The 27,251-nt window shown below is 51.5% G+C and overlaps 1 protein-coding gene across 1 annotated transcript in view; it reads right to left on the bottom strand.

The window, feature by feature from the left end:
* Positions 1–27,251, bottom strand: part of PLXNA2 (plexin A2) — a 207,689-nt gene that overhangs the window by 65,814 nt on the left and 114,624 nt on the right. Inside the window, exons 5-8 of the mRNA XM_042924603.1 lie at positions 8,442–8,542; positions 5,075–5,198; positions 3,209–3,362; positions 2,477–2,573 (exon numbers count right to left, since the gene is read on the bottom strand). Of these exons, the coding sequence (XP_042780537.1) occupies positions 2,477–2,573; positions 3,209–3,362; positions 5,075–5,198; positions 8,442–8,542 (476 nt within the window). The remainder of the gene's footprint in view (positions 1–2,476; positions 2,574–3,208; positions 3,363–5,074; positions 5,199–8,441; positions 8,543–27,251) is intronic.

Raw genomic sequence — 27,251 nt, 5'->3', positions numbered from 1 at the left:
GGAGTTGACGATATTAAGTGGTAATTTTGTACCACTCTCCAAGTAGCCAGGCATAGGTATGTGGCCATATGTGTGTGGTTGATCAATTTCTTGCCAGGGTGAGCGCTTCTTTCATCTGGTTTCTCCTGAGGCTGTGTGTATTATGCTGGCTGTGTGTGACCCACCCATCATAAGGGAGTTGGGTTTTGTAGGGGTCTTCCTGCTCCTTGTCAGCTCCCCTGGTCTAGCCTTCCACAACTAGACCAACCTGGAAAGGACACCGCTGGGTCTGCAATCTGGCGCCACCTGGTGGGTGCTGTCTTTAGATTTGGGCCGATGGGTGTCCATCCAGGGGGTGACTGGCTAATATGCCACCCTATTGTGGGTGCATTAGCCCAATGACACCTCATCTTCTCCATGCCGATCAGTTTCATCCCCTTCTGGAAATGCCCAAAGTTATTTTGTTTCTGAGCTTAGGCCAGATTGCCCGGTTCTTGCTAACGTGCTGTGCTTCAGCAAGTAAATAATGAAAATGGACAGAGAATGATGAGAGGGGTTGCAGGCTCTTCTACTTGTGATTCTGTGATCCTTGCTGTAGCACTTATCCCCTCGGGGCCTTAGTTTACCATATTAAAAGCAGAGGGTTGAACTTGATTCTGTGACTTTTTGCTACGAATGCCAGGAGCAGAGAAGGGTAAGACACATAGTGTTTGGGGTAAAATGGAATCTTTGCTGTCCAGGAGATCTGCTTTTTTCTTTTTCTTTCTTTTCTTTTTTTTTTTTTTTTTTTTTTTGGCTAAAACTTGCTGCCTATGACTGCATTTCTGTTGCCATAGCAATACAAAGTGGTGACATCACAGCAAACAGCCATGGAAATGAGGGTGCTTCTCACAAACAATGAATTCCATCACCGCTGTGTTGGAGTTTGAGAAGGCGGTTGGGAGTTTCTTTCTCCAAGATGCTTGCATTTCCCCTCCAAACTGGGTTAGCTGGGATTGGGACGCAGTGGTCAGTGGGCGACTGTTCTTCAGCTTCAATACTTACTGCCCTGCACCCCCCACCCCCCCAGGCCATTTTTACCACTTGTCCTGTTGATCTTGGCACAGCTATTGACTTGTCCCGATGGGGCTCAGCTGTGTCTCCTTCCTTAACTATTGCAGGGGCCCTAAAACTCCAAGTAGATGATTCTCATCATCAAAATCAAGATCAGAGGAGGGGAGAGACTAAGGAGGACTGGCTCATTTGTCTATGTTAATGGCTAATGATCCCTTTTGGGCTTAGCCGCAAACAGGCCCTCTTCCCACGTGGACTGCTGAACTCCTCATGTCCACTGCCGGGACCCCACAGACTTGACACCTTGGAGTTACATAGACCTCAGGTTGTTCCTGTTCTGGGGAATGGAAAAGAGCGTCCATGGAATATTCCCAATTATTGCTCTGCTTGGTATGGAATTGTTGCTTGATCTCTCTCTTTGTGGAATGGCCATGGTCACTGGTCCAGTGGCCTTTACGTGGCCCTATTATAGAGACCTGTTTCCCTCTTTTTAAATTAAGTAGCATACAAGTTCCCAGTTTGTATGGAAGGAGCCTCAGTTTTTCTTCCAGAGAAGATTGTTAGAAGCTAAATATGGGTCTTTCTTCCTGCACAGCTGCAGAATCTCATACCTTGTGGGCATCCACCGCTGGAGATAGCTGGTGAGGTCAGCTGGGCTCTATCAAGCCCTTCTGGAGGCTGCTGGTTTGGTCTGGTTACCCTCTCCTCCTTAAAAAGTTGAAGGCTAGGGGTGCCTGGGTGGCTCAGTTGGTTAAGCGTCTGACTTTGGCTCAGGTCATGATCTCACAGTCCATGAGTTCGAGCCCCGCGTCAGGCTTCTGTGCCGACAGCTCAGGGCCTGGAGCCTGCTTCAGATTCTGTGTCCCCCTCTTTCTCTCTGCACCTCCCCCCCTCGCACTCGATCTCTCTCTCAAAAAATAAGTAAACATTAAAACAATTTAAAAATCTGAAGGCTGGATTTGGACCACAGTGGAGTTAAAGTCTCCTCTCCCCTCCCAGCCTGGGGTCATTACATCACATCCTTCTCTAGGGGTAGCTGTGTGCGTAGCTGCCTCTTAATGAGTCCCTCTCGACTTGGTCGTGGAGGATGTGTCTAAACTCCATCCACTGTCCATCTCCGCGCTCAAAGCTACCACCCGCTGGTCTGAAATAGAGAAATTTTCTTACGATCCTTGGGCCATGACCACTGCCTTTCTCTTCACACTTTGTTCTTACTGTCCTGGCTTGAGAACTGGGGGAAGGGTGGTTGGGGAGCCAGGCATGGGGGTCTGCATGAGATCAGAGGCCGTGGAGAGTGAATGCCATTCCATTGACTCTCACTGAATGAGGCAGACAGAACTGAGGGCCTGGGGGGGAGACTGGGAGGTGAATAAACCCGGTTCCAGCTTGGAGAAACGCCACACCCACAGCCAGGCCCAGAGTGAGACTCCCGGTAAGTACTTACAGTTGGTGGGCGCTGCAGTTGTAGAACTTGAACTCAGTGCTGACAAACATCTTCCCTGTCTCCTTGGATCTCAGCTGCAGCTCTAGCCCAAACCAGTCTGGGGGAGGGGGGGGGGCGGGGAGAAAGGAGAAGGTAGCAATCTGGGGGCCCAGTGGAGAATCTGGGTATAATCCATTAAGCCACTGCAGGGCTCTCTTGGGGCACGACGCTGCCTGAGTTGTCTTTGGTCCCAAGAGAGTCCCTTTGGTCCTGCTGAGACACCCATCACGGAGGCCCAGACTGCCCCACACCCCCTCTTAGGGAAAACAGGATGAGTCCGATCCCACAGAACCCCTTGCTTTTGCTGAGGCATGTTCAGTTACTGAAAGCCTTTCAGAAATATTAGGCCAGAGCCCCTCAAGCCCCCAGTGCCATGGGGAGAACCCCGCTGAAAATCACTGGCTGCAGCCCTCGGAGGGAAGTCTGGAAACACTCTCGGCTCACTGTGCAGACTTAGCCCAAATGGGAGCAGGGGATTTCCTTCTTCCGGAATTTCACTTCGGGGCATGACAAGCAGCTTTCAAACTCAAACGAGTTATACCATAAGCCCGTATTAGGGTCTGCAATATGAAGACGAGGTCAGGCAACTTTTGTGCTGGTACTCACCACCCCCCATCCCCTGTGCCCTGTACTCTTGGCCGTTCTGGTAAGGGCAGTCCCTGGCATGTGACTCTCATGGCACACGCTTCTTACCTTGATCCAGAGGGATGACAGGGACATCCTTGGGCCCCGGTGAGATGCAGATGACCTGGCTCCCAGACACCTGTCCGTCCACCTCTGTCAGGTTCCCAAAGGCACAGGAGATGCCCGCAGACAGGTCTGGAGCATCACTCACAACCAGGCTGAGCTGTGGGAGGAGCAAAGAGGCCGAGGATCAAAGAGATGATGCCGCAGGAAGAGACCCAGGGGCTCAGGAGACCTGGCCCTGCCGTGGCCGGGTGCTCACTAATCTCCCCAGACCTCATCTGTTAAGGCAAGACACTGGTCCAGGTGATCTTCCGGCTTTGACACGGAACAGTTACAGCAGCCCTGCCAGCAGTCAATGGTCTTTATTAACATCATTATTAGTTTATCTTTCAATCTTGCCCCGCATCAGAAAGGACTGAGTGAGGGGCACTGGAGGGAAAGTTACCACAGTCCATCTCGGACCCTCATCATTCTGACATGAAACTGTGAAACTGGAAAGCAGGTCATGAGCTGAGCCCTTTACAAACAAGTCTTAACACTGGTTTACCAATCTGGAGGTTTACCACGTTGGGGGAGGACAGCCTACCTGTTATTCAGGGGCTGCTTATCAGGTCGGTGGGGGTCCTAGGAGCTTCTGCTTCTCTGTACCCCCCTACCCTGGGTGCTCTGCTCACGGACAGCACCCCTCGAGTAGGGCAGTGGCTCCACAGGGAGCTGTGGGGGTCAGAGAAAGCAAGGGACTCGGACACCAGCCTCTCGGAGGATGTCTGCTGCTGTCTACGGGTTCCAATGATCTAGGCCAGCACCTCCCAGCCTTTGCAAGTTTGAGTGCCCTCCTCGGAAGCGTAACAATTCCTCAGACTGCCAGAAATGAGTTTGTTTTCAATGACCACAATAGAACATCTAAGCGGTATTTGAAACGACAGGTAAAGGATCTGAAGACCGGCTTCCTCTAGCAACAGGGAGTGGCCACAAGGGTTCATGGGGACAATACCCCCGCCACCCCCGCGGTGGCCTCCAAGTTGGGAGCCACTAGGTAGGTCTCCCTTTGTCTTCCTACCAACACCTGGCTGCATTTATTTGCAGTGGTTTCTTAGCACAATGAGTGTCACCTAGCCTCTCCAGGCATTTGTTTGCTGCTGAATCGCTGCCCCAGTTTCGTTTCCATGGGGCCAGAGACTTAGGTACAAACTCCCCTATTTGTTCCCTCAGCTCCATGGGAGCCAAAACCTCCTGGTGGGGATGAATGAACAGAAACCTTGGAAGGTTCATTAACTAATTAACATCCGTAAACGCTCATAAAACCTTCAGAAGGAAATGATCGTGTAGGGCCTGAGGACATGAAATATTTTGGGTTGTACCTCGACAGGTGGTTAAGGGCTATTTTATTCTCTTTAATATTCTCTTTAAGTGCATACTGGGCTGTGAATTAAGTCTCAGTCTCTTTGTCTCTGTCTCTCCTCTCTCTCTCTCTCTCTCTCTCACACACACACACACACACACACACACACAACTCTAAGGTCTCTGTGAAAAATGGTAGGTGGAGGAAGGTAAATACAGCCTACAGTGAAGAAAAATGCGTTATTTCGTATCGGGTTGCACCATATCGTAGCTGTTTGTTACTAAATGCAACATCTAGATTTACAAAACAGATCAACGGGTGATGAGTTTGCAGGGAGTGTGGAGAGGGGCTGTGCCCTTTACATTAAGAGTTATCATAGGGTTTCTCCAAACACAACGTTTCCTTGGAGCCTTTAAAGTGTGCTCCAGTCACCGACACACGTGCAAGTGTTAAAGGAACACACGCACACACGGAAAGGCGCTCTGTGCCTGTCCCCTCCACGAGCTCCCTAGGTAGGACGAGTTACTTACCAGGCGGCTGTGTTCAGACACTGAGATGCTGCTGGGATGCACCTCGAGGCTCATGCACTGGCTGATGCTGGCGGCAAATCGATTCGGTTCCCAGGCCCGCTGGCACTTGTCCCTGCGGGAGCACCTGCCGTACACACAGATTCACAAGAGGTCAGGCCACGGAGACCCATCTGTTTGGTTCCACTGTCCCCTGGGGGGTTGTAAGAGGGGTTTGCTGCTCTGAGGCTTGTGGCTTGTCTTCTCATTATGCTTTTCACTTACCCCAGAGGGCTTGGGTGACTCCCAGATGGTCCTGATGGCAGTTAAACACAGACTAAGAGGAAGTGGGATTAACTCTCAATACAGGAGGTACGATTTTGGCATAAAGAATAGCTCCTGACAGATAGTATCTTTATAGGATGTTCGGTGAGCAACGGTGGGACATTTGGGGAATGTGAGAATTAGCACACAAGAGGCTAAGGATATGGGCTTTGGAGCCAGTTTGCCTGGATTCTACCCCCTCCCCCCCAGATCAACTGCATACTAGCTGTGTCCCTTTGGGCAAGTTACTTAGTCTCTCCGAGCCTCAGTTTCCTCAACTATAAAATGGTGAGGATAGTGACATTACCCTACCTCATAGGGCTATTATAAGGATTAAATCAGTTAGTACTTAGAAAATGGGTTTTAGGCCCTTATGATAATAATAATAATGATGATGACTCTTCGTGTTATTATTCTACTCCAAAAAAATGGAAAAATCTGGACAAGTCTTAGCTGTATCGGGCGGTGCACATGTGATCTTGGGGCTGGATTAATGGCTCTCTGAAGGCAGGGACCATGTTTTATTCATTGAGGTATTCTACCTGTCACATGGTATATTTTAAATAAATATTTGCGGTGTGCAATAATGCCTGGAGGCAGAGAGACAGGCCAGGAGTGTCAGCCAGGGCTGCCTCTGTCAGAAAGCCGTGTGGCCATTTCTCCCGACAGCTTCATCCCTGGCTGGAGGCTCTCTGCCCAGTGTGGCAGGTGGGCATGGTGACGCCTGCACGCAGGAGCGTCGGGCTGTCACCGGTGTCACATGGGAACACGCTGTCGGGCCCGGTGCTTCTCCAACCAAGTAGCCACCGAGATACAAGATGCCACAATCCCACAATCTGGCACTGATTCCCACCAAACTCCCCGCCCCCGCCCAAGCCCCTCCCCTCTTCCTTTCCAGGCACATAATGGATCTAAATATGAATGCTGTCAAAGAAAAGAATTATTGAGGTTTAAGTGAATCCTTAAGATAGCTCTAAAGTGAGCTCTTGACTGGAGCCTTTATCTCATTGACTCACTGAAATGGCTCTTTTTTATCATACTATTTATGGCAACAGTCCTAACAGAGATAAATAGCCTTGGAGACAATAACAGACTTGCAAGAGCAAGGCATACAGAAGAGACAGGAAGGTTTCAAATCCCCCCAGACCCAGAGCCTCTTCAGCAATCTCCCTCGGCCTCTGCCTCCGTTCAAGTCCAGCGGGTGGGCCTGGGAACTAGAATGGGCCCATCGTCTGCTTCCCGTTACCTAGGCCGGCCGCCAGTGGCAGGTGGGAGGGCACTGCGGGGGCGTGGGTGACCGTGAGAAAGATCTAAGGGGAGAAAGCTCTGGAAAGAAACAGGAAGAAGCTTGTTCCGGAGTGCTCCTGGTAGGCAGAGGTGCCAGAAGAAGAGATGAGCCCATAGGTGGGAGGGACTGATTGTCTGCCACAGGTAGAGGACAGAGGAAATCACAGGCAATCCTGATGTGGCTCGGCCCTTCTAGAAGCCACAGCCTACCCAGACAGGAGCACGACAGGGGTGGTGTGGGGCCACCGGGAGACTCAGGCACTGTGGTAGATCAGTGGCCTCCGGCACAGACTGGGGAGCACGGTTGTCCGTGCTGTTGAATAAATGATGATCCCCCATCTGTAAAGGGGTGTGTTCTGTGTGACAAGTGCACCGGCACAGAAGCGGGGAGGGCCAGGAAGGGGGCAGGGTGCGGATGGTGTGGCTGCACGCCCACAGCACAGGGAGAGGACAGGTAGTCTAGGACACTTCCACAGAGCGGGGGCAGCTGGCAGGTTCTCCGGAGGAATCAACCCTGCTGGTGGGAGATTCAGCTGGCTGGCAGCTCGGCCTCACGGAGGGGAAACAGTTTTAGTCGCCTTTGCCACTCCTTGGGCGTCGGAATCTGTACCACTTGTCTGACCTGAATGGTGACTCCCTCACTGCCTGGGTTCTGGTGAGAGCATCGTGTGAGTGTGTGTGTGTGTGTGTGTGTGTGCGCGTGCGCGCGCGAAACTTCTGGAGGAGTCTCTTACCTCCAAACCCAAGCAGGGAACCCAGTATTTGTGGGCTCAAATCCAGTCCGGATTTTGCATCTGTGAGGCGCCCGCTTCCCTCCCTCCCTCCGTAGCCCTCGCAACACCTGCTGCAGAGGCTGGAAGCCAAGAGCTATTGTGCAGGACCCTGAACTCTGGCCCCCCGCCTCCGCCTCCACCCCAAACCCAGCACATTTCATGGAGATGCTTTGCTGGCTGGCGCGAAGCCACAGAGCTTCCAGCTCCATTGGGGAACAGAATTCCTGGCCAGCTCCCGCCTTTGGGTTGTCACCCTATTCCCTCCCTGGGGGCTCTTGGAATTAGGAAGTTCAAGTGTGGTTTTGCATTTCTATGGAGCTGGGATTCTACCGGCAGGGATGCTTCTGAATAGGGGTGTGAGGCAAGTTAGAGTGAGGTGCAGACTTCTCAAAATCTTGAATTAATGAGGCCAGAAGGGTCCTCCCAGAGGTTCAGAGCTCATGATAACTATTTTGATTCGGAGAGCCTATTCTGGGCTTCCGTATTTCCAAAACATTTATTATTTCATTGAATCCTCATGGTTTACCTTCCAGGTAGGCATTATTCCTATTCAGCGCCGGGAAAGTGGAGGCCCAGGGCGGTCAGTGCAGCATGCACAGACACACAGCGGCGCGCTGGAATCCGGGTTCCCCCACCCTAGCGCACTGCCATCTGCACGCTGACGGCAGGAGGCACCTCGTTCAGGGTGCACCGAGGAGGTCCTCGGGGGTTCTCCACCCGCCCTCGTGAGTTCTGCCCGTACCACTACCCTTCCCCGTGTTGACAAGGTGCAGCTTCAGAGAAGCCAGGAGGGCAGAACTCGGACATGAAAGCAAGGCAAAGGCACTAACACTGGGAAGGAAGGACCCCCCGCCCTTGGCCTCTCTTCCTGCTCTCCAACCTCGATGAGAATTACTGGAAATTCCCCTCTCCCCGCGCAAGCCACTGTCACAGCCTCATCAACCCTCCCAGGAAAGCACCTGGTGGTCTACACCCCGGGCCCTTTTTCAGAACGCTCCCCAACTTACATGTTGTGCAAAGCACACCAGCCGCAGTGAGGGTCCCCCGAGCTCAGACACTCCCCACAGGTCGTGTACTGTTCACAGGACTCCACGGGGACCCTGGTGATCTGGCAGAGAGACGAAAGAGAGCACGGTTAGATCAGGTAGGGATGACACCTACCCACACCTGCAAGGTCACTGCCCCGAAAGAGGTGACGCTAGGGGATAAATCGATGGCCGTTCTGTGTTCTCATCTGTGTGCCTGGTGCGGGGCGGGCGGGGGGGCGGGGCGTGTGTTTCTGGGGCGGAAGACGCAAGGCTGCTTCTTGCCATCGCCAGAGGCAGCAGCAAATCGTCCTGCGTCCTTCTGCCTGCCACCAAAGTCCTTCTGCCTGCCACCCAAGTCCGTGCGGGAAATGGGCTTGCGGTAAGTGCTGAAAATGGTTAACTCTGCTGAAAGCCTATTGAGTGCCACCAACTTGTCTCTGAAGGGCTTTCAGCTGGGCTTGGGCTGAGACATCCTGCCCGCACAGAAAAATGTATAAAGGGAGAGAAGGAGAAACTTTTCCTATCAAATAATATTCATTGCATGGCAGTCTCTTTACAGCCAACCAAACATACCACCTGGATCCAATTATCCCATTCTCTGATGTCTGCATTCAGTTTTTCTAGTAAATCTCGCATCCTTTGAAAAGGCTGGCTACATGGGAACATCCGCGGAGATGAGCTGCCTGCCTGATTCCGCCTTGCTGGGGAAAGTGACAATTTACCGACCAAGCCCCTGTCCCCCCACTCCAAGGGTGTAGCCCCAGCGAACTCTTGCCAGCTTCCCCAACAGGGACTTGAGCCAGGCCTGTTTGGACCGGGCACCTCCACCTGTCCAGCGTGTGTGACACTCAGGCCAGGTAAGGGGGCCAGAGGACAGAAGTCCTCCATTTGTCACGCTAAGTACCACCCCTGGCTGGGGCAGCAGGGCTGCTGGGCTGCGAAAACCACTGGCCGGGCTGGGGATGGGTTGTCCTCTGTTGGGGTACAGAGGTCCCCCCCCACCGGATGCGTGACCTCAAGTACAAATGCGAGCCAGTGTCCTATCGCACGGTGCTCTGCCTCTGGCAGAGGGGCAGAGGATCTGCGAAGGCACTTTCACAGCATCATCCTGAGAGGCTTGGGATACATCTAACGTGCTTATCTAGCAAATGTTTATCAGAAGTCATTAGTGGGAGGCTCGGGTGCCAGGTGAGAGAGAAGTGCCAACCATCAGGGCATAGATCCTGCCCTGCAGAGCTCAAGTCCGGGGGGAGCTTGTCACTGCAAAGATGGAGCTCCTCACATGGCACAGGGGTGAACTTATAGGCGGGGTGCAGGGTACAACCTGTTTGGAGAAGGGACCACTTGGGTAAGCGGGAGTCAGGGTAGTAGTGGGCCCACGCACAGACCCAGAAGGGCAGCACGAGAAGTGATCATCACGAGCAAAAGTAATCGTGGGTAAGTTCAGCATAACTCAAGGGTGTACCCCGGATGGGCCGGGGTGAGACGCAAGGGGGGTGCACTCGGGGGCCAGAAGATGAAAGGTCTCGTGCACCAGCCCCTGGGGGCCAGACGATGAAGGGTCTCGTGCACCAGCCCCCAGGAAGCGTCCTTTCTATGTCGGGTGTCCCTCCTTCCTACCACCTCATAACACCTAGGAGTCACATGACAAGGCTTTCCTAGAAGTGAGTGGCATAATCAGCTCTAAACATTCCTAACCTCCTTTTAGTAACAAAAATATAGAGGGGCGCCTGGGAGGCTCAGGCTATTAGGTGTCCGACTCTTGGTTTTGGCTCAGATCATGATCTTGTGGTTCGTGGGTTCGAGCCCCGCAGTTGCTTGGGATTCTCGGTCCCTCTTTCTCTGCCCCTCCCCCATCATGCTTGTGCGCTCTCCCTCAAGATAAATAAATAAACTTAAAAAAAAAAAGAAATGCAGGAAGGATAATCGTAAAGCCTTGCAATTCAGTTGAAAACACTGGTAGTGTAAGTGGAGGCTGGTCTGAAATAGCTCCTGTGTACCCGACCTGAGGGTTTGCATCGACTCGATGCCCAGCGTGCCCTGACGGGGTGATATAAGAGCTCAAGGGGCTAATTTGTTCATGGGCTGCAGAAATAATGTCAGGATGGAGACAGGCCACCCCACTCTGGGGACTTCCCAGCTCAGGCCTCTGCTCCAAGAGTGGCGTTGTTCAACCGGGTAGATCCTTCCCAGAAGAGTGGCTAGGATGCGGTCTGATCTAGATGCAGCATCCAAGGTACAGCTTATGGATCGGGGATGTTTATTTAGAGGTGGCCGTGGAGGCGGTTTCCCAATGTTCGGAGGACGGCGATGTGGCCGCAGGGCGACTCATGGGTAAGAAGTTTCAGGAAAGCCCAACCTAGGAAAGTCAAGGCTGTCCAATAACGCAAAGCCCTCACTTCCGGAAGGGACTCCCGTCACTGGGATGCGTAAGCAGAGTCGGGGTGACAGGTGTCTGGAAGGCTGTGAAAGCCATTGCTGCCCTCCCTCCGAGGGAGGCCGCATTTGTCCTTCGATTCCGATGTTTGGGATTTGATTTCCCACGGTTTACTTGACTCCTCCCCGAGACTGTTAGGATTTCTGCCCTGAACGACTTGGTACAGTTAAAAGCGAATATCCAGCCATTGCCACCAGCCACCCACCAGCCACTGGCATCACATTGCCTTAAGAAGCAACCCTTCCCCCCTGACTCATGGCCTGTGATTCCTACAAGGAGCACCCTTCTGGAAGGTACCTGCCAGGCACTCTCCTAGTGTGCCTCTCCTGGGCCTGAGGCTCTCAGCCCTTCAGGATAGCTGTGACCCCACTGCCTGGGACGGCTTCCGCCCGCCCCCTCCAGCCCGCCCTCTGAGGCCTGAGCGCAGCAACCCAGCGCCCAGCCTCCCTTTCTTGGGTTTCGGGATCCGCGTGAGTGATGTCTGCATCTGGCTGGAAATTAAAACAACTGTCTGCATTGCATTCGGCCCGTCTGTCAAAACACAGCCCGGCTCTCAGCAGCTGGGAAAGGGGGCCCTGAATGGGAGCAGTGTCCCCAGCAACAAAGCCCACTTTCACGCCAAGTGCCACGGAGATAGTGAGAACCCTGTTCTTCTCCAAACATGAAACCAAGAGCACAACTATTTTTCCTGTTTCCTGGGCCCTCCTGGTGGGAATTTCTCTCTTTTTTTGTAATGCACTGAGTGGAAGAGAGAAGTGAAACAGGAAACTTATGGGGGGGGGGGTGCGGTTTAAGACTCGAATGATGCCCTCCTCAAAGATGTAATAGCCGTGCACAAACCAGAAGCCAGAAATGTCACAGGGACCGGGAGGAGACCCTCAACGTGACATGTTTCTGTGGGTTCTCTGTCTTTGCTACGTTCATGTGCTTCTATTTTCATTCATCAGCCGATACTCACGGACCACATCCTACATACAGGCCAGCACTAGGCACTTCGGGGTAATGAAAACAACAGCCGCAATAAAACACAGCCATCACCTTCAAGTTGCAAACAGACTAGCAATAAAACAAGCAAACAAACAAACCAACCCCAAGAAAGTGATGTGTGTTCTAAGAGAGGCATTGCAAGAGAGCTGAGGGAATTCAGAGCAAAGAGAAAATACTTTTACGTCTTCTGGGTCCAATGCGATAGCCACTCTCTCTTGCGGTTATAAGCATCTGAAATGTGGCTAGTTCAAACCAAGATGTGCTATCAGGACACAATAAACCCTGCGTTTTGAGGATTTTTGTATGGAAAAAAAAAAAAGGAAAATATCACATTAATAATTTTTTATTGAGACGTTAAAAAAATGAAAAATTTCAAATATTGGGTTAAATTAAATCGATGATGAATGTCACTTCTTTCCCTCTTACTTTTAAAAATACAGCTACTAGGGGCGCCTGGGTGGGTCAGTCGGTTAGGCGTCCGACTTCGGCTCAGGTCATGAGCTCGCGGTTCATGGGTTGGAGCCCCGCGTTGGCCTCTGTGCTGACAGCTCAGAGCCTGGAGCCTGCTTTGGATTCTGGGTCTCCTTCTCTCTCTGGCCCTCCCCCACTCCTGCTCTGTTTCTCTCTCTCTCTAAAAACATAAATAAACATTAAAAAATTAAAAAAAAATATATAGCTGCTAGAAAAGTTACAATTGTACACAGAGCTTGCCCTTGTGGCTTGTGTTTTATTTCCATGGGACGGTGGTGCTCTAGAAGGGGGTCCCAAGCAGGCTTTGTGAGAAACAAGGCACGTGCCCGGGTCCTGAAGGGTGACTAACATTGACGCAGATGAAGAATGTTCCAGGCGGGAAGACCCCTGTGCAAAGGGGAAGCAGAGTTTCTTCAGAAAACCTTGTGTGAGAGCAAGGGAGCACTGCGTAGAAATCTGGAAGGGCAGGTGTGGGTTCAGCTGGAAAAGAGGGAGAAGACCACAGAACTGGGGACATATGAAGTCTCTGAGCTCTCCAGCCTGCCACCTCTCAGCCAGGAGAACGTCCTCCAGAAAGAGGTGGCCCTGGACCTCTCTCAAGGAGCAATGACTCTCGATGCGGGGTCCTGGACCCAGCAGTGCTGGCATGACCTGTGAGCTTAGGAGACAAGAAGATCCAGAACCCGCTGAGTCAGAAACTCTGGGATGGGGCCTGAGAAATGGTTCTGACAAGCTCTCCCACTGATTCTTCTGTCCTAGAGACTGCGAACCACTGATACAGATAACCTCGCTCCTTGGGGGAGGCTTTTGAAACGTCAGGTCCCAGAGCCAGGAAGAAATGGGTTAGAACTCTGCCTTGGGGCTGTGGAAGGGAAGAGGCCCGATTGAGGGGGAGGGGGAGAGGGAGGGGGGAGAGGGCACTGCTTAGCGTCCAGGGAGAAATTGCCCCTAAGAATTTACTCTGAGTCTATAGAAGCCCTAAAGGACCAAGGTCGAATCCCTGACGTCTGGGTGCGTCACCCTGCCTCCCAGGTGACAGGCGCCCTGCTCTGGGACCTGGTGGCTGGGGTGGGTGGGGCAGGATGGGGTGGGGCTGGGAGTTGTTTCTGGAAGCTTTAAGAAGGAGGGAGAGCTTTCTCCTGGAGAGCGTCCACTGAGTCAGGAGGCAGTTTATCAGGACTGACTCAGAGTTTAATGGGACACTCTGTGATGCTTTAATTAGTGTTTGTTTATTATGATTGCATTTTAATTATGCCTGAGGCTCCCCCGCCCCCTTCGCTGAGTGCTGGGATCCCGGGGTAGCTGGGCTGGGAGGTGAGGGTGGCAAGAAGAAGCCTACAGTCGGGAGAACGCCCTTCCCCTGACCCCTCCGCCGCCTTCTCCCAGCGAACCCAGAGCTGCTTCGGACCCATCCGGCCCTCACACTCTGCGTTCTTTTCTGCTTGATCTTATGTCTTGTAATTATACCTCTAATGAATATAACTGTCCTATTAAGTCATTTACTTAAGAAATACTCTTAATTAAAGGTGACTCATACTGCGTTCTTGGCTCCTCTGGCCCTGGGGCCCCGCATCTCTAGTGCCTTCCATGGCCTGATTCAGTGGGGTTGGAGGACTCTGTGGGAAGGGGTCACCGGGGATGTGCAGAGTTTGGGGTGGCTCCCCTCACTCTCCCTCTTTCCAGCACAGTGTGTAGTCCACAAGTTGTGAGGCCCTGTGAGGGACATGATATCAGATTATTACTGGCTGTGGGGACAAGTCACTGAGAAAATGGTGGGAACCAGCCTCATGCTTGAAGATCTTGAAGAACATGGCAGACCTGCGGGACCTGGACCACCCAAGGTGAGGCCAGGAAGGCCTCTGAGGCCCTGGACAGTGACTTCCTCAGGTGCAAACACATCATCACTCTTCAGTGACAAGTGTTCTCCAATGGCGGACAGAGGAACCAGAGCCCTTTGCCAAGCGAACTTGGGGACAGAGAAACCATGTTTCTGCCATCCTGTGTGGACACCTGGAAGGAGCTACATGGTTCTGAGAACTGAGATGCGTCTACTGGAGAAGCACCCGAGTCGAAGGAGCACAAGACATAGGATTTTGACAACGGATTGTGCCTGGGTCCCTGTGGTCCTTAAACATTTACTGAGCACTGTGCTGACAGGTCAGAGCCTGGTGCCTGCTTTGGATTCTGTGTCTCCCTCTCTCTCTGCCCCTCCCCGACTTGTGTTCTCTCACTCTCTCTCTCAAAAATAAACAAATAACCTTAAAAATTAAAAAAAAAAAAAAAGTGAACTCTGTTGGGCCCTGGGGCTCTATAATCTTTGCCTTGCTGGAGCTCTTGGGTTTGTTTGAGGACAAACCAAGGAAACAGATAATCTCAATACAATGGGATAGATGTCACAATAAAGGTATAATCAAGACGCAGTCATTGCTCAAAGGCCAGAGAGCAGAGGTCCGCCTCAAGGGCCATGGCGTCCAAGAGGCTTCCAGGATTCCTAAGCAATCGTGCACAAGAGACACAAGACAGCAGGAGGAAGTAAGAAGCTGTTCTCCAGGCTGGGGGAGCCCCTCAGAGAATGAGCATTTAATCCCCTGCCCTCCTGGAATCTGCTGCCCCCTGCCAGATGGTACACCTGTCCCCACACGTGTCCCCAGCCTCCTGACACAAGGAAAGAAACAGAGGCCTTCTCAGTGGCCGGGAGCCAGGTGGCGGGGGTGGGAGGTGACGCGGCCTGGCTGGAGCATGCAGTTGGCCTCATCCACAGCCTCCTGGTCCCCAGGGCCTGGCCAAGCGCACAGCGCAGCAGCTGAAGCACAGCTGCCTCCCTGAGCCTCATTCTTTCCTTTGCGCCTTCTCTCGGTGGTCCCACCAGCCGACCCTCTCTCCCCTTCCAGTTAGTAGGGTCTCAGACCCACCTTCTCCTTTCCCGCCAATCAAAGCTGTTTTCCAGCAAAGAGCTGACGCTCTTTTACATCCACAGCTGCAGGCAGGCTGAGGAGAGCCCCGGCCAGGCCTGGGATGTGGACCCAGATCCCTGGTGCCGTCCCCACAGTGCCCGGGGGAGGGTTCCAGCTTTTCAGAGTGCTTTCACACACTTGATCTCACTTGATCTGCACAACTCCCCAGGGAGGAAGCCAGGTTAGGCATTGTTATGTATTATGATTTCCATTTGATCCACCAGGAAATAGAGGCCCCCGGAGGGCTGGCTTAGCCCTGGGCTCGGTCTTGCAGTGACTGGCAAAGTGGCCAGCTCGAGAGTCCGCCATTGCCAGAGTTGGGGGACGTACCGTATGGGACCTTTTCCTAAGCTTTTTTTTTTTTTTTAGATATTTACTTATTTATTTTTGAGAGGGAGGGGGAGAGAGAGAGAGAGAGAATGAGTGGGTGAGGGGCAGAGAGAGAAAGAGGGAGACAGAGGATCTGAAGCAGGCACCGCACTCTCAGCAGCCAGCCTGACGTGGGGCTCAAACTCACGAACGGGGAGATCATGACCTGAGCCTAAGTTGGACGCCTAACCGACTGAACCACCTAGGCGCCCCTGTAAGGGATCCTTTTGAGGATGAGGAGGGACGGCAGGTTCTGGGGGCGTTCCAAGAGATGACGTTTGAGGTGAGGTCAGAGCAGGGTTCAGGAGGCAGGAAGCAAAGCCGGGGGCAGGTGGGCCTTTGCTTCTCTATCCCCACAGTTCTTCGTAGCTTGCTGGCACCCCTAGTTGTTCACTGGCGGATGTATGGGGGGGGGGGAGTCTCTCTTCACAGGCTTTCCCCAGATCCCGGCAGCCCTGGAGCCACGGGTACAATCAGTCTTGGGAGGCCTGGGTGCTTGGGGCTCTGTCCTTCCCTTCACTCCAGATGGGGCCAGGGTTCAGAGACTTCACAGGGAGAGGGACATGGGCAGCCGGTCAGAGAGGCCTAACCCAGTGGCCAGCCCAAGCCACAGCGGACCCTCCAGGGACAAGATGGGCTGCACCAGCTCCTAACAACCTCCTATCACCCACAGTTCTGTAAGTTTCCACGGAAAAACACAAGTTGTGTCTCCTGTCCTTTACAGGTAAAGAGCTAATTGTCGACTGGATGCCTGAAACCTCATCTTCATCGAAAACTCCCTACTGCGAGTGGGTGGGGGTAGAGGCACGGGATCCCCTCCTTGGATCTTCTCCCCAAGGATGGAGGGGTGAGGAAGTGATAAGGACTGAGGTCTCCTGCTGATGGCTGGCAGGCTCCTGGCTGGCATCACCCTGCTCTGAGCCGGGAAGTTGGCTGAGTTTGTGGAACAGAATGAAGCAGCAGGAATAATAATAACGATGGCTTTCATTTATCCAGTGCCTAGTGCACGCCAGGCACTTTGGGTAGATTATCTCATTTAATCCTATGCCAGCTTTGCAAGCAAGGTGTTCTTAGGCTCACTTTACTTATTAGAAAACAGTCTCAGGTTAAATAACCTGCCCAAGGTCACGTGCCCTGCAGGTGGCAGAACAGAACTGGAGTCCAGGTTCGTCTGAGTCCCAGGTTGAGGTAGTAAGGTCTGGAGACAGGCAGCACGGAAGACGAAGCACCCCCCTCCCCCCACCTCCTGAAGTTGCCCCAAGAGCTGGCCGTCAGGGGCCCCTTTCGTTGTCCTAGAAATCAGGTGCCAGCCGCGGTGCTTAGCCATACCCTTGGACACTGCAATTGGAGACAGCCCCCGACTTACAATGGTTCGACTTGAGATTTTTTGACTTTAAGATGGTGTGAAAGCGATACGCATTCAGCAGAACCCGTATTTGGAATTTGGAATTTGGATCTTTTCCCAGGCTAGCAATATGTGGTACGATGCTCTCTCCTGATGCCCCGCGGTGGCAGCGAGCACAGCGCCCAGCCAGCTACGTGATCCTGAGGGTAAACACCCGACATATTTAGAACCATTCTGTACCCACACAACCGTGCTGGTTTTTTTTTTATTTAAAAAAATTTTTTTTAATCTTTATTTATTTTTGAGAAAGAGAGACAGAGCGCGAGTGGGGGAGGAATAGAGAGAAAGGGAGACACAGAATCTGAAGCAGGTTCCAGGCTCCGAGCTATGAGCACAAAGCCCGATGCGGGCTGGAGCTCACAAAGCATGAGATCATGACCTGAGCCGAAGTCGGACGCTCAACCGACTGAGCCACCCAGGCGCCCCACAACCGTGCTGTTTTTGACTTTCAGTACAATATTCGATCAATTGCATGAGCTATGCGACACTTTATTGGGAAATAGGCTTTGTGTTCGATGCTTTTGCCCAACTGTAGGCTAACGTAAGTGTTCTGAGCATGTTTAACGTAGGCTAGGCTGAGCTACGACGTTGGCTAGGTTAGGTGTAATTAAATGCATTTCAAGTTAGATGGGTTTACCAGGACGTAACCCCCTCCTAAGACCAGGAAGATGTGTGCATTCACCCACACGACCACTGCATGCCTCGTAGCTCATTTTACTCTCCTGTTTGCTAGCAACAGTTCAGATGGTGAATCTGGAACTACCAGATGCAACAAAAGTTCGTCAGAGATTGAACAGAGAAAAGATCGTCAGAGAGTCAAAAGGAAGAGAGGCTGGTGAAGGTTGAGGATCCCCTGCTAGATTTTTCTTCAGGCTGGACAGGACCAGCACAGTAATGGACGGGGTTCTGAGGGGCTTGCGCATTTTCCATCCCCAGCCTCCTAGGAATGTCCCAGAGCCCCTCAGCACAGCCCTCCGCACGGAGGTGTCAGGGGCTCTTCAAGCCTCCATTCTCTTACTTTTAAAACGGAGACAACAATACCTGCTCTTCAGGGAGCATAGCACCTCTGAGCTCACGTTTTCAGCTTTGATCATTCCTACGAATCAACTCGCCGGTAGTTAATGTGAAGCACTCACTATGGTTTGTTCCGAGTGTTAGATCCCGTTCTTTAAAAATCAATAGCCACATATGAGACCTCCTTGAATCCTTATAAAGTAAACACCAGCCCAGCCTCCTGCCTGTGCTCTGAGCTGTGAACAGTCACGTGATCAATATCATTAAGAAAAAGGAGGCACCACCCCCAGAAAACCAGCTAGAGGTTCCGGAGCCTGTGATTGCAACTAAAGCCACACGGAACCTTCTGGCCACGAGCTGACCCTGGGGCTATCTCCTAAGAGCTCCTGACACTCTGGAGACCTCGGGCGGAGTGGAGTTCAAAGAGAAAATCTATTTTTAATGACTTGGGGGAGAAGAGTGGAGTGGCTGAGTAATTCGGAGTAATTAAAGCTATCTATCACTCAGAGAGTGGAATCCAAAGTTGGTTGAACTTTTCAATGACAGTTTTTCTCTCCTCATTCATAAAACTCAGCAGAGACTTATGCGGGAGACAAAGGGGAAAGGGTGGTGGGAAAAGAAACTTCTGGCCCCTAACAGTGACAACATTTATCCTTTTGAAGAACACTAAAGCAACGGCCTCTTGCCTTCTCCTGGATCCTTTTTTTTTTCTTTTTCCAGGTAGAGGCCATATTTTGTACCGGCTAAGAAGGCGTTCTCTGAAGAAGACAGTCCTCAGTTTCAAAGCCAGTGCCTATGCTTATCGGCGATATGACATTAAGTTGTCAGCTCTCCTTATGCCTCCGTATTCTCCTCTGTAAGATGGTGACAATAATGATATCAACTTCACAAGGTTGTTTGGGGGTTTCTGCAACACCTGTATACAAAGAGCCTTGCACACAGTCGGTGCTAAATAGTGGTAGTTATCATGCTCTGTCTTTATTTGCAGACCCCACTGAAGGTGGCAGTGTTCGCACGGGAAAGCTGCAAAGGGCGGGCACCCAGGCTCCGCACTCCTGTGCTGAGTGACCTTGAGCAAGCCACCTCGCCTCTTCGGGCTGAGACCGCTGGTCTGTCATACGGGGAGAATTATGTGTGCCCTTTGCAGGAAGAGCAGTGCAGCCACTCCAACTATTGTCCTTAGGAATGACAGAATCCCTACCTGAGGCCAAAGTGCACTGAGACTCACGCTCCTCTGCTGAAAGAAGTCAAATCAAGCTTAGTCTCCTAAGGATCAAGGTAAAACACTGGCAAAAAAAAAAAAAAAAAAAAGTACAAAGAGGGCAGGAAACTCAATGGGCAAAGTAGATATTCCAGACGCCATACCATATTTTCTTAGGTAGGAGCTCTGGGCCAGAAATACAAGGGGAGTGGACGTAGGGCCTTTCTAGTTCTTATTTTCGGAAGGATCTACAAAGAGGCAGAGATGTAGAGACTATGTTGTCTCCATGACAACCGTGGGTTTATTCCGTTAGGGAAAGCAGGTGGGATAGGAAATACGGGACGAGTGGGTTGGAGAAATGGGGCCTAAGAAATAACTTTAACAGATATCCCCCTGGGATCCAGATGCCTGGTATGACCCAGGTCCCACAGAGTTCCCCATGGAGTCAACATCAACTGCTCTACTCCAAGAGGGGAAGGCGATGAGGGCAAGGGAATGGGGTAACGAGGCAGGGATGCCACGGCATTCACCCATTCCTGTCCATCCATTTCACATTTCCACCTGCCCAGGTGGTTCCACTGAGGCCCCTGGATGCACAGAGCCCAAGAATAAGCTTACCACACGGAACCTGATTTTAACTAAGAGCTGGGCATCTGCCTTGCAGGCCTTGGCCTCTAGGTTCCAGCCCCTCCAGTTCTGCTCCCCCTGCCTTCCAGTTACCCGCAGAGCAAGACCAGAGGGTCTGGAGCACCAGTTAATTCCAAATTCTCTTTGAAGCCTCTATGGTGCATAAGCTTGGGAAAGTGAGATTTGGGGTGGGAATCATCAGGGCCCAAGAAGAGGCTGGTCAGGAATGGGAGTAAGAATACCTTTGCAGCCATCTGGGTAGAGGGTGGGTCCTACCTTTAGTGTTTTTGGGGGATGAGGACTCAGCGAATCTTTTTTAAAAAAAAAAATATTTATTTTTGAGACAGAGAGAGACAGGGCATGAACGGGGGAGGGTCAGAGAGAGGGAGACACAGAATCCGAAGCAGGCTCCAGGCTCTGAGCGGTCAGCACAGAGCCCGACGCGGGCCTCGAACTCACGGAGCGTGGGATCATGACCTGAGCCGAAGTCGGATGCTTAACCGACTGAGCCACCCAGGCGCCCCTCAGAGAATCCTTCTATAAGAGGGAAGGTGGAGCCTTTAGGACATCGCTGCTCCTGAAGGGGATCCTAAGAATGAAATATTAGCTCTATGGTTGACATGTGGTAGCGCTACAAGAGCAAAGAGGAAGGGAAAATCACAGAGGGCTTCCAGGAGGCAGTGTTTTATAACGATGGCCTCAGTGAAAAAAACCTAAAGAATACCAAAAAATTTAAAAATAAATAAATAAATAAATAAATAAATAGAAAACAACAAGAAAAATTGCCTCTTGGATGAAGTTTATAGTCCAAATGCCCCCCCCCCCCCCCCCCCCCCCGGTGTTTGTGTCTTTTAACCTCTGCCCTCACCAGGTTGACATTTCCACTCCAGGCTCCCTCTGTCAGTATCAATGCCCACTCCCGCTAGGGCGGCCTCTCATGCTCTGGTCCCCCCTCCTCCTTAACTTTGCTTACACATTCCTGCTAATCAGAATGTCCTCCCCTCTTCTGATCACGTGCACATCCCCGGGCTTCCCCTCCTCCTTTCAGCCTTCCCAGATCAACCTCTATGATGTCTCTTTCCGAATTTAGAATCTGACTACCTGCCCAGTTGGCAGGACTCTAATACACTTTGTAAACTCTTCTTAGGACTCTATCTTTTTAGGTTACTCAAACGGTTCTGCTTTTTACTTCCTCGTATGAGATATCCCTCTATGCTCCAACTTCAGTTTCTTACACAGAATAGGTCTATAAATACCTGCTGAGAAGCTAATCACACTTGCCCAGTGATCCAGGTTTTATTTTAAGCTTCTTAAGTAAATGTACTAAGAATTATGCGAAGGTTCTCTAGGTGTGGCTGACGCCCCTGGCATTCTGCTGGGATCCATTAGGTGATGTGAAGGGTTTTTTTTGTTTTTTTAAATTTTTTTTTCATTTTCTTTTTAAATAGACTTAATGTTTATAACCCAGCGGAAGTGCATGGTGTCCTGGAAAGGACATGACTGTTAAAGTTAGAAGAACTTGGTTCGGCCTCACCACGTACTCAGCTGTGCTGGGTGAACCTCTTAAACTCTCTGAGCCTCAGTTTCCACATTTGTAAGTATTATCAGATATCAAAGCACCAAGGTCCCATGAACGCTGTAGGCTCACTAAGGTGGCTGACTACCACACAATTTTTCAGAGTTAAGTCTCAAGATTCTTCTGGCCTTCATCCTGGGTCCTGGTCCCAGATCAAAGAAATACAAGAGTCAAGGGATGAAAAGGAGGAGACATTGTGAGATTTTGGAGGAAGCCCTTGGCATCCTTTAATAGGACCCTTACGAGGAAAGCTTGAGATGCATGCCCCAGACTGTAGGGGACAGAGCGGACAGGGAATCCAGAGAGTCAGCTGGTGGGCTCTTGGGAGGCAGAGTGAAGGCAGGACCTTGGGGAGTCCTTGAGCACCCTCACCCTGGTGACAGTGGTAGGCCAAGGATGGGCAAATGCTTCCTTGCACCAAATCCAGATGCGGTCACCTCGGGAAGGAGAGCTGGCCCGGAAGCATTTTGTGACCTGTCCAAGTGAAACCCCTGGAGCTGAGCTCTATGTGGAGAGAAGTGCTGGGAAATCAGGGCTGAGAGGAGAGGGCAGGAAACACTGCCCAACTGCCCGAACTTCAGCCAGAGGAGCTCAGCAGGGGGGTGTCCAAGGGCCCATGAAGGACCCAGCCTCAAAAGAGTCAGAAGCATTGGCCAGCCCTGAGAGCAGGAGGCTATCTTGTGACAATTCTAGTTCAAGTGCGAAAGAGTCTCTCTGACCCTTCCTCTCTGCTTCCTAGAAGGGTTCAGTAACAACAGCTCTGCTAGGGGGAAGATAAGTGAGAAAAGGAGCAGAAACCCCCCTCCCACCCCTCGTGGCTCCCCATGGGGAGAGTGCAGGAGGCCCAGGCCATGGGATGGGGGAGATCTGAGCTTTGGTCAAGGTCAGAATTTTCTTCTGGTCTGGAACTGGACATTGTAACTCTGAATTAAGACTGTGTTTGAGACCCGAAGGCCTTGGTATTAATATCCAAGAGTGAGCTGATGAGCTGTGCAGGTATTGGACAGAGGCGAAGGGACCGCAGGAGACAGAATAAAGCAGTGGGATTTGGTACATCCCCCAACGCACTGGGGGACACGAGAATGCGAAGGACCGCATCCCCATCTCAACTGTCTTGGTGACAGTCACATGAAGTGAGAGCCACAGCACAGCCTGGTTCAGGACCAGGCTTATTATACACATCCGGGGGGAACTCCTTGTGTTACTACTTCTTTTTTTTTTTTTTAATTTTTTTAACTTTTAAAAAAAAATCTATTATTCAGAGATAGAGCATGAGCATGGGAGGAGCAAAGAGAGGGGGAGACATAGAATCTGAAGCAGGCTCCAGGCTTTGAGCTGTCAGCACAGAGCCTGACGCAGGGCTCGAACCCACAAACCATGAGACTCGTGACCTGAGCTGAAGCCGGATGCTTAGCCACCCAGGCGCCCCTTCCGTGTGTTACTTCTGGGGACAAACTGATACCTTCCCGATAACGTGATTTGAAATAAAGAGAAGGCTCGGGGCGTCAACTCTCAGGTGGTTCCGCTGACCAGAACGTTCTGTCTGAAACCCTGGTGTCCTTCCAGGAAGTATACAGAAGGCGTGCCTTCTCTTTTTCAAGTCAAGTGGCTTGTGGGTCAACAGAATTTGAAAACTGCCCCACTGGGATGCCTCAGGAGACTCAAGTAAAGTCACTGAATGTGACATCCCAAGCTGGTCTAATGAAGATAAGGGTGTTGCCAGGAGCTGGCTCCCCGGTGAGAAGCCCTCTGGGTGCCCCTGCGTCCCCGCTCCCCCAGGCCGCAGCTCAATCAATGGGGATTACCGCTCTAAACCTCCCCCCACCACCCTGCCTGGAGGGTGGTGGCGGGGAATGTTTGAATCTGTACTTTCTGCCCTGCTTTCCATTCCTGGCCTCCTTCAGTGGCTGCCTCAGATGTAACCAATGTCACGGAGCCGCTGGGGATAGAGAGGGGTGGAGGGGAACTTGAGGAAACGGATGAGAAACAAAAGATTCTTCCCCCCCCCCCCCTTTTTTTTTTAACAGGTGCTTAGGAAATTAATTAGAGCAAATAATCACCAAGTTGTCTGAGTCTCTATTTTATTGGGTGCATGCCGGGTCTGCTGGAAAAAAAAAAAGGGGGGGGGGGAATTTTAAATAATTTTGGAGTTATAACTGATGTAATTAGGTGCTCAGTGAACACTTAGCATCGAGCTGTGCTTATTAAAATTACTGTTTTAATCAGAACATTGCTGGAGAATCATTAATAATACAATGGCTTGATTCCCTGGAACTCTAATTAGACCTGGACTTTTAACCACCTGAGCGTAATCTGGCTCCGTCTGGATGCGCACCACGGGTGATGCATTATCATTTCAGGGCATGTGGGGACAGAGCATCAATACTGCCATTTAGCGACTGCCTGAATGCTTTATTTTGGAGTGTGAGAGTATGTTGAGGAGGCTCAGGGGCACCGATGCTGAAAAGCTGGAGATGGAAGTGAAGGGGGTCAGCCAAGGGCTCGGGGTTGGAGGTCTTCAGGAAGGAAAGGCAGGAGATACTTGTCCCGCCGCAGGACATGCCTTATACATCGTTCCGCAGGGGGAGCAAGCAAGCCATAATGTCACAGACCCAGCTAAGGGCCGTTTCCCTTTCCCGTTTCCCGGGATGCTCTCTCTGCCTGTCATGCAAACCGAACGCGGGTCCAGACGGGTACAGCTCTAGTCCCAGGCCAAGCCACGGTTATCGGAAATCCGATCGATCTTTCACTAAGGGATAACTAAAAGTTAATCTGGTGAAGGGTTGGGACCGCTTCTTAAGTTTTCCCCAAACCCAGAACTCTGGGTCACCCTAGAGAGAGACGGTGAGATGGGCTGAGCTTTTCCAGAACTTTCCAGTCCTTACGGACATTTCGTGGTTAACTAGGTCCAAAGCTTGGAGGGAGGCTAGGGGGATGTGTTTGTGTCCCCTGAGCCGTTTGGCTGAGCTGGTGTTTGGGGAGCGGGATCACTGCCCCGGCTCTGAGTACAGAGCTTTGGTTTCTCCTTAGCGGGCAGCTCGGTTGTGTCAACATTGATTTGGCCCCCACTGGGGGCAGAGTCCTTGGATAGATGTCACAGGGGTGGCTGAGAGCAAAGGAAATGGAAACACGCTCTCTGCCCTCCTAGAGCTTGCTAGCTAGTTGGAAGGACATAACAAAGATGTGAAAACAAGATTTAGGACACTTAAAAGGCAGATACTGAGAAGGGAAAATTAAGCTGGAGTGGGGCAAGGGCACTCAGAGTTAAGTGGTGATCAGAACACGACGGGATTCATCAGAAAGGGGGTAAAGGCCTTCCGGAGGAGGACGTGGGGCCAGGAAGGGGAGGCAGCCTTCTCCGTGCCCTCATTAGCATTCTTCTGGCTGCTACTGGAGGCCTTGAGACCACAGGCTTGAACTCTCTGAAGCTCCCTCTCTGGGCCATCTCTAGCCAGGTCAGCACAGTTTGTGCAACTGGAAAAAGGCGCCCCCTCTAGGTGCATGATTGCTGAGATGAGTGAGAACTCCTTTTCAGCCTCCACTTGCCGCTCAGTCAGATGCCTTTGTGGAGTACACAACCTGAACCATCATATCTGGCGGCCATGATCCCCAAAGTCTCTAGGGGAATAGAGAGTTGAAATGGATAGTGTGTCTACCGGTGTTTCAGCCTAGCTGAGCTAGAGATAGAATATTTTTTTAATGCTTGGTTTTTTATTTGGAGAGAGAGAGAGAGAGAGGGAGGCAGAGGGAGAGAGAGCGCGTGTGCAGGGGAGGGGTGCAGGGAGAAGGAGAGAGAGAGAATCCCAAGCAGGCTCCTCGCTGTTAGCGCAGAGCCCGATGAGGGGCTTGATTCCATGAACCGTGAAATCACGACCTGATCTAAAACCAAGAGTCGGACGCTTAACTGACCGAGCTACCAGGTGCCAGAGACAGAATATTTTCAAGTGGTGAACCCAGTGCCTCTTACAAGCCCCGTCGGAGCTCGGTGCTCAAGAATTCCCGTACTTCTGAAAAAAGAGTGCTATGACGCGCTCACGTGCCCCATCGCCCCACGGACTCGTGTTCTCACACAAACACACTCGTGAACACAAACACACGGGCGTTCCACACCAACACACTGCCCCCCCCCACTCTTCACACATACTCCCTCCACATGCTCATGCTGACATTCTGTAAACACGCTCGTGTCACACACACTCACAACGCGCTGATGTTCCTACCACGCTCACTGCCCCCCCCCCCGCCGCCCCACCCCTGCACACAGCTGTGGGTCGGGAGAGCCTTCAGGAGCCGTCTCCTTCGGGTGTATAGTGAAGAGGGATTAGGGCTGCCCAAGATTAAACAGAGGAGTTAAAAATGACAAACGGACTTCTAAACAGGATTAGAGTCTTAATGAAAACCATAATAAATAGAAGCGCCACACAGATACCATCCATTAATGGCCGTAAATATCAGACCAACAGATGAGATTTCAGATACTGGAGTCCTGAACCCCATCAAATTACTTCTATTGTAATTCATCAATAAATAACCAAGCGCAGCCTCATATGTGAGGTCTTATCGTGCTTCAAAGAATAGACTCTGAGGCCGGACAGACCCAGGCGTGAATTCTGGCTTCGCTCCCGACAGGCGTGGGCATATGCTACTCTGCTTACGTGAGCCTCAGTTTCTTCATCTATAAAATGTGGATAATTATCCCCCTAACAGGGACGTTGTAGAGGTTAAATCAAGTCCCGCGCAGCTCTAATAATAACTTAGAATAATATTAATAATTTATTATTACAGTTAGGATTAATTTTCGCTGTTATCTCTCGTTCCCTCCCCTCCTCAGCCTGCTGGGGTCAAGGAGAGCCAATTGGCTGGTGCGGGAGGGAGAAAAGGAAAAGGGAGAAGGGAGGGAGAAGGAATAGGAAGAGCAGGAAACTGAGGCAGGAACAGAGCAGGGAGAAGACAGGAAGAGGACAAGAAAATGAAGGGAGGAGGGCACATCTTCCGGATGCTACAGCCTGGCACGATCCCGGGTGGGCTGACCCTGCCCTCTATGGGGAAGGTGAGGTTACGGAGTGGCCACACTGGTCCTGCCTTCCTAATATTTTTTGAATTAACCACTTTATCGAGATAGAATTCACTTCTCATAAAATTCACCCACGCGAGGCGTACCGTTCAACAGTTTTCAGCATAGTCACGGAATGGCACAACCATTACCACAGTCAATTTCAGAACATTTTCATCCCCTCCAAAAAGAAAGCCCACACCCGTTAGCAGTCCCTCCCCCTGCCCCTCTCTCCCACCCCCTGAGGATGGCTCCAGCCCTAGGCGACCGCTAGTGGACTTTCTGTCTGTGTGGCTTTGCCTGTTCTGGGTATTTCATATAAATAGAAACATACAATATGAGGCCTTTTGTGGCTGGCTTCTTTCACTTAGTATAATGTTTTCGAGGTTCATCCGTGTTGTAGCATATATTAGTAACTTCTTAATTTTTTTTTAATGCTTATTTATTTTTGAGAGAGAGAGAGAGAGAGAGAGAGAGAGAGAGAGAATGCAAGCAGGGGACGGGCAGAGAGAGAGGGAGACACGGAATCCGAAGCAGGCTCCAGGCTCTGAGCTGTCAGCCCAGAGCCCTACGCGGGGCTCGAACCCACGAACCGTGAGATCATGACCAGAGCCAAAGTCGGAAGCTTAACCAACTGAGCCGCCCAGGCGCCCCAGGAGCCCCTTAAATTTCTTCATTCAAAGCCAAAAAGGTGA

Source organism: Panthera leo, chromosome F3, assembly GCF_018350215.1.
Source record: "Panthera leo isolate Ple1 chromosome F3, P.leo_Ple1_pat1.1, whole genome shotgun sequence".
Classification (NCBI taxonomy): Eukaryota; Metazoa; Chordata; class Mammalia; order Carnivora; family Felidae; genus Panthera; species Panthera leo.
This window is presented reverse-complemented; position numbering and strand designations above follow the sequence as displayed.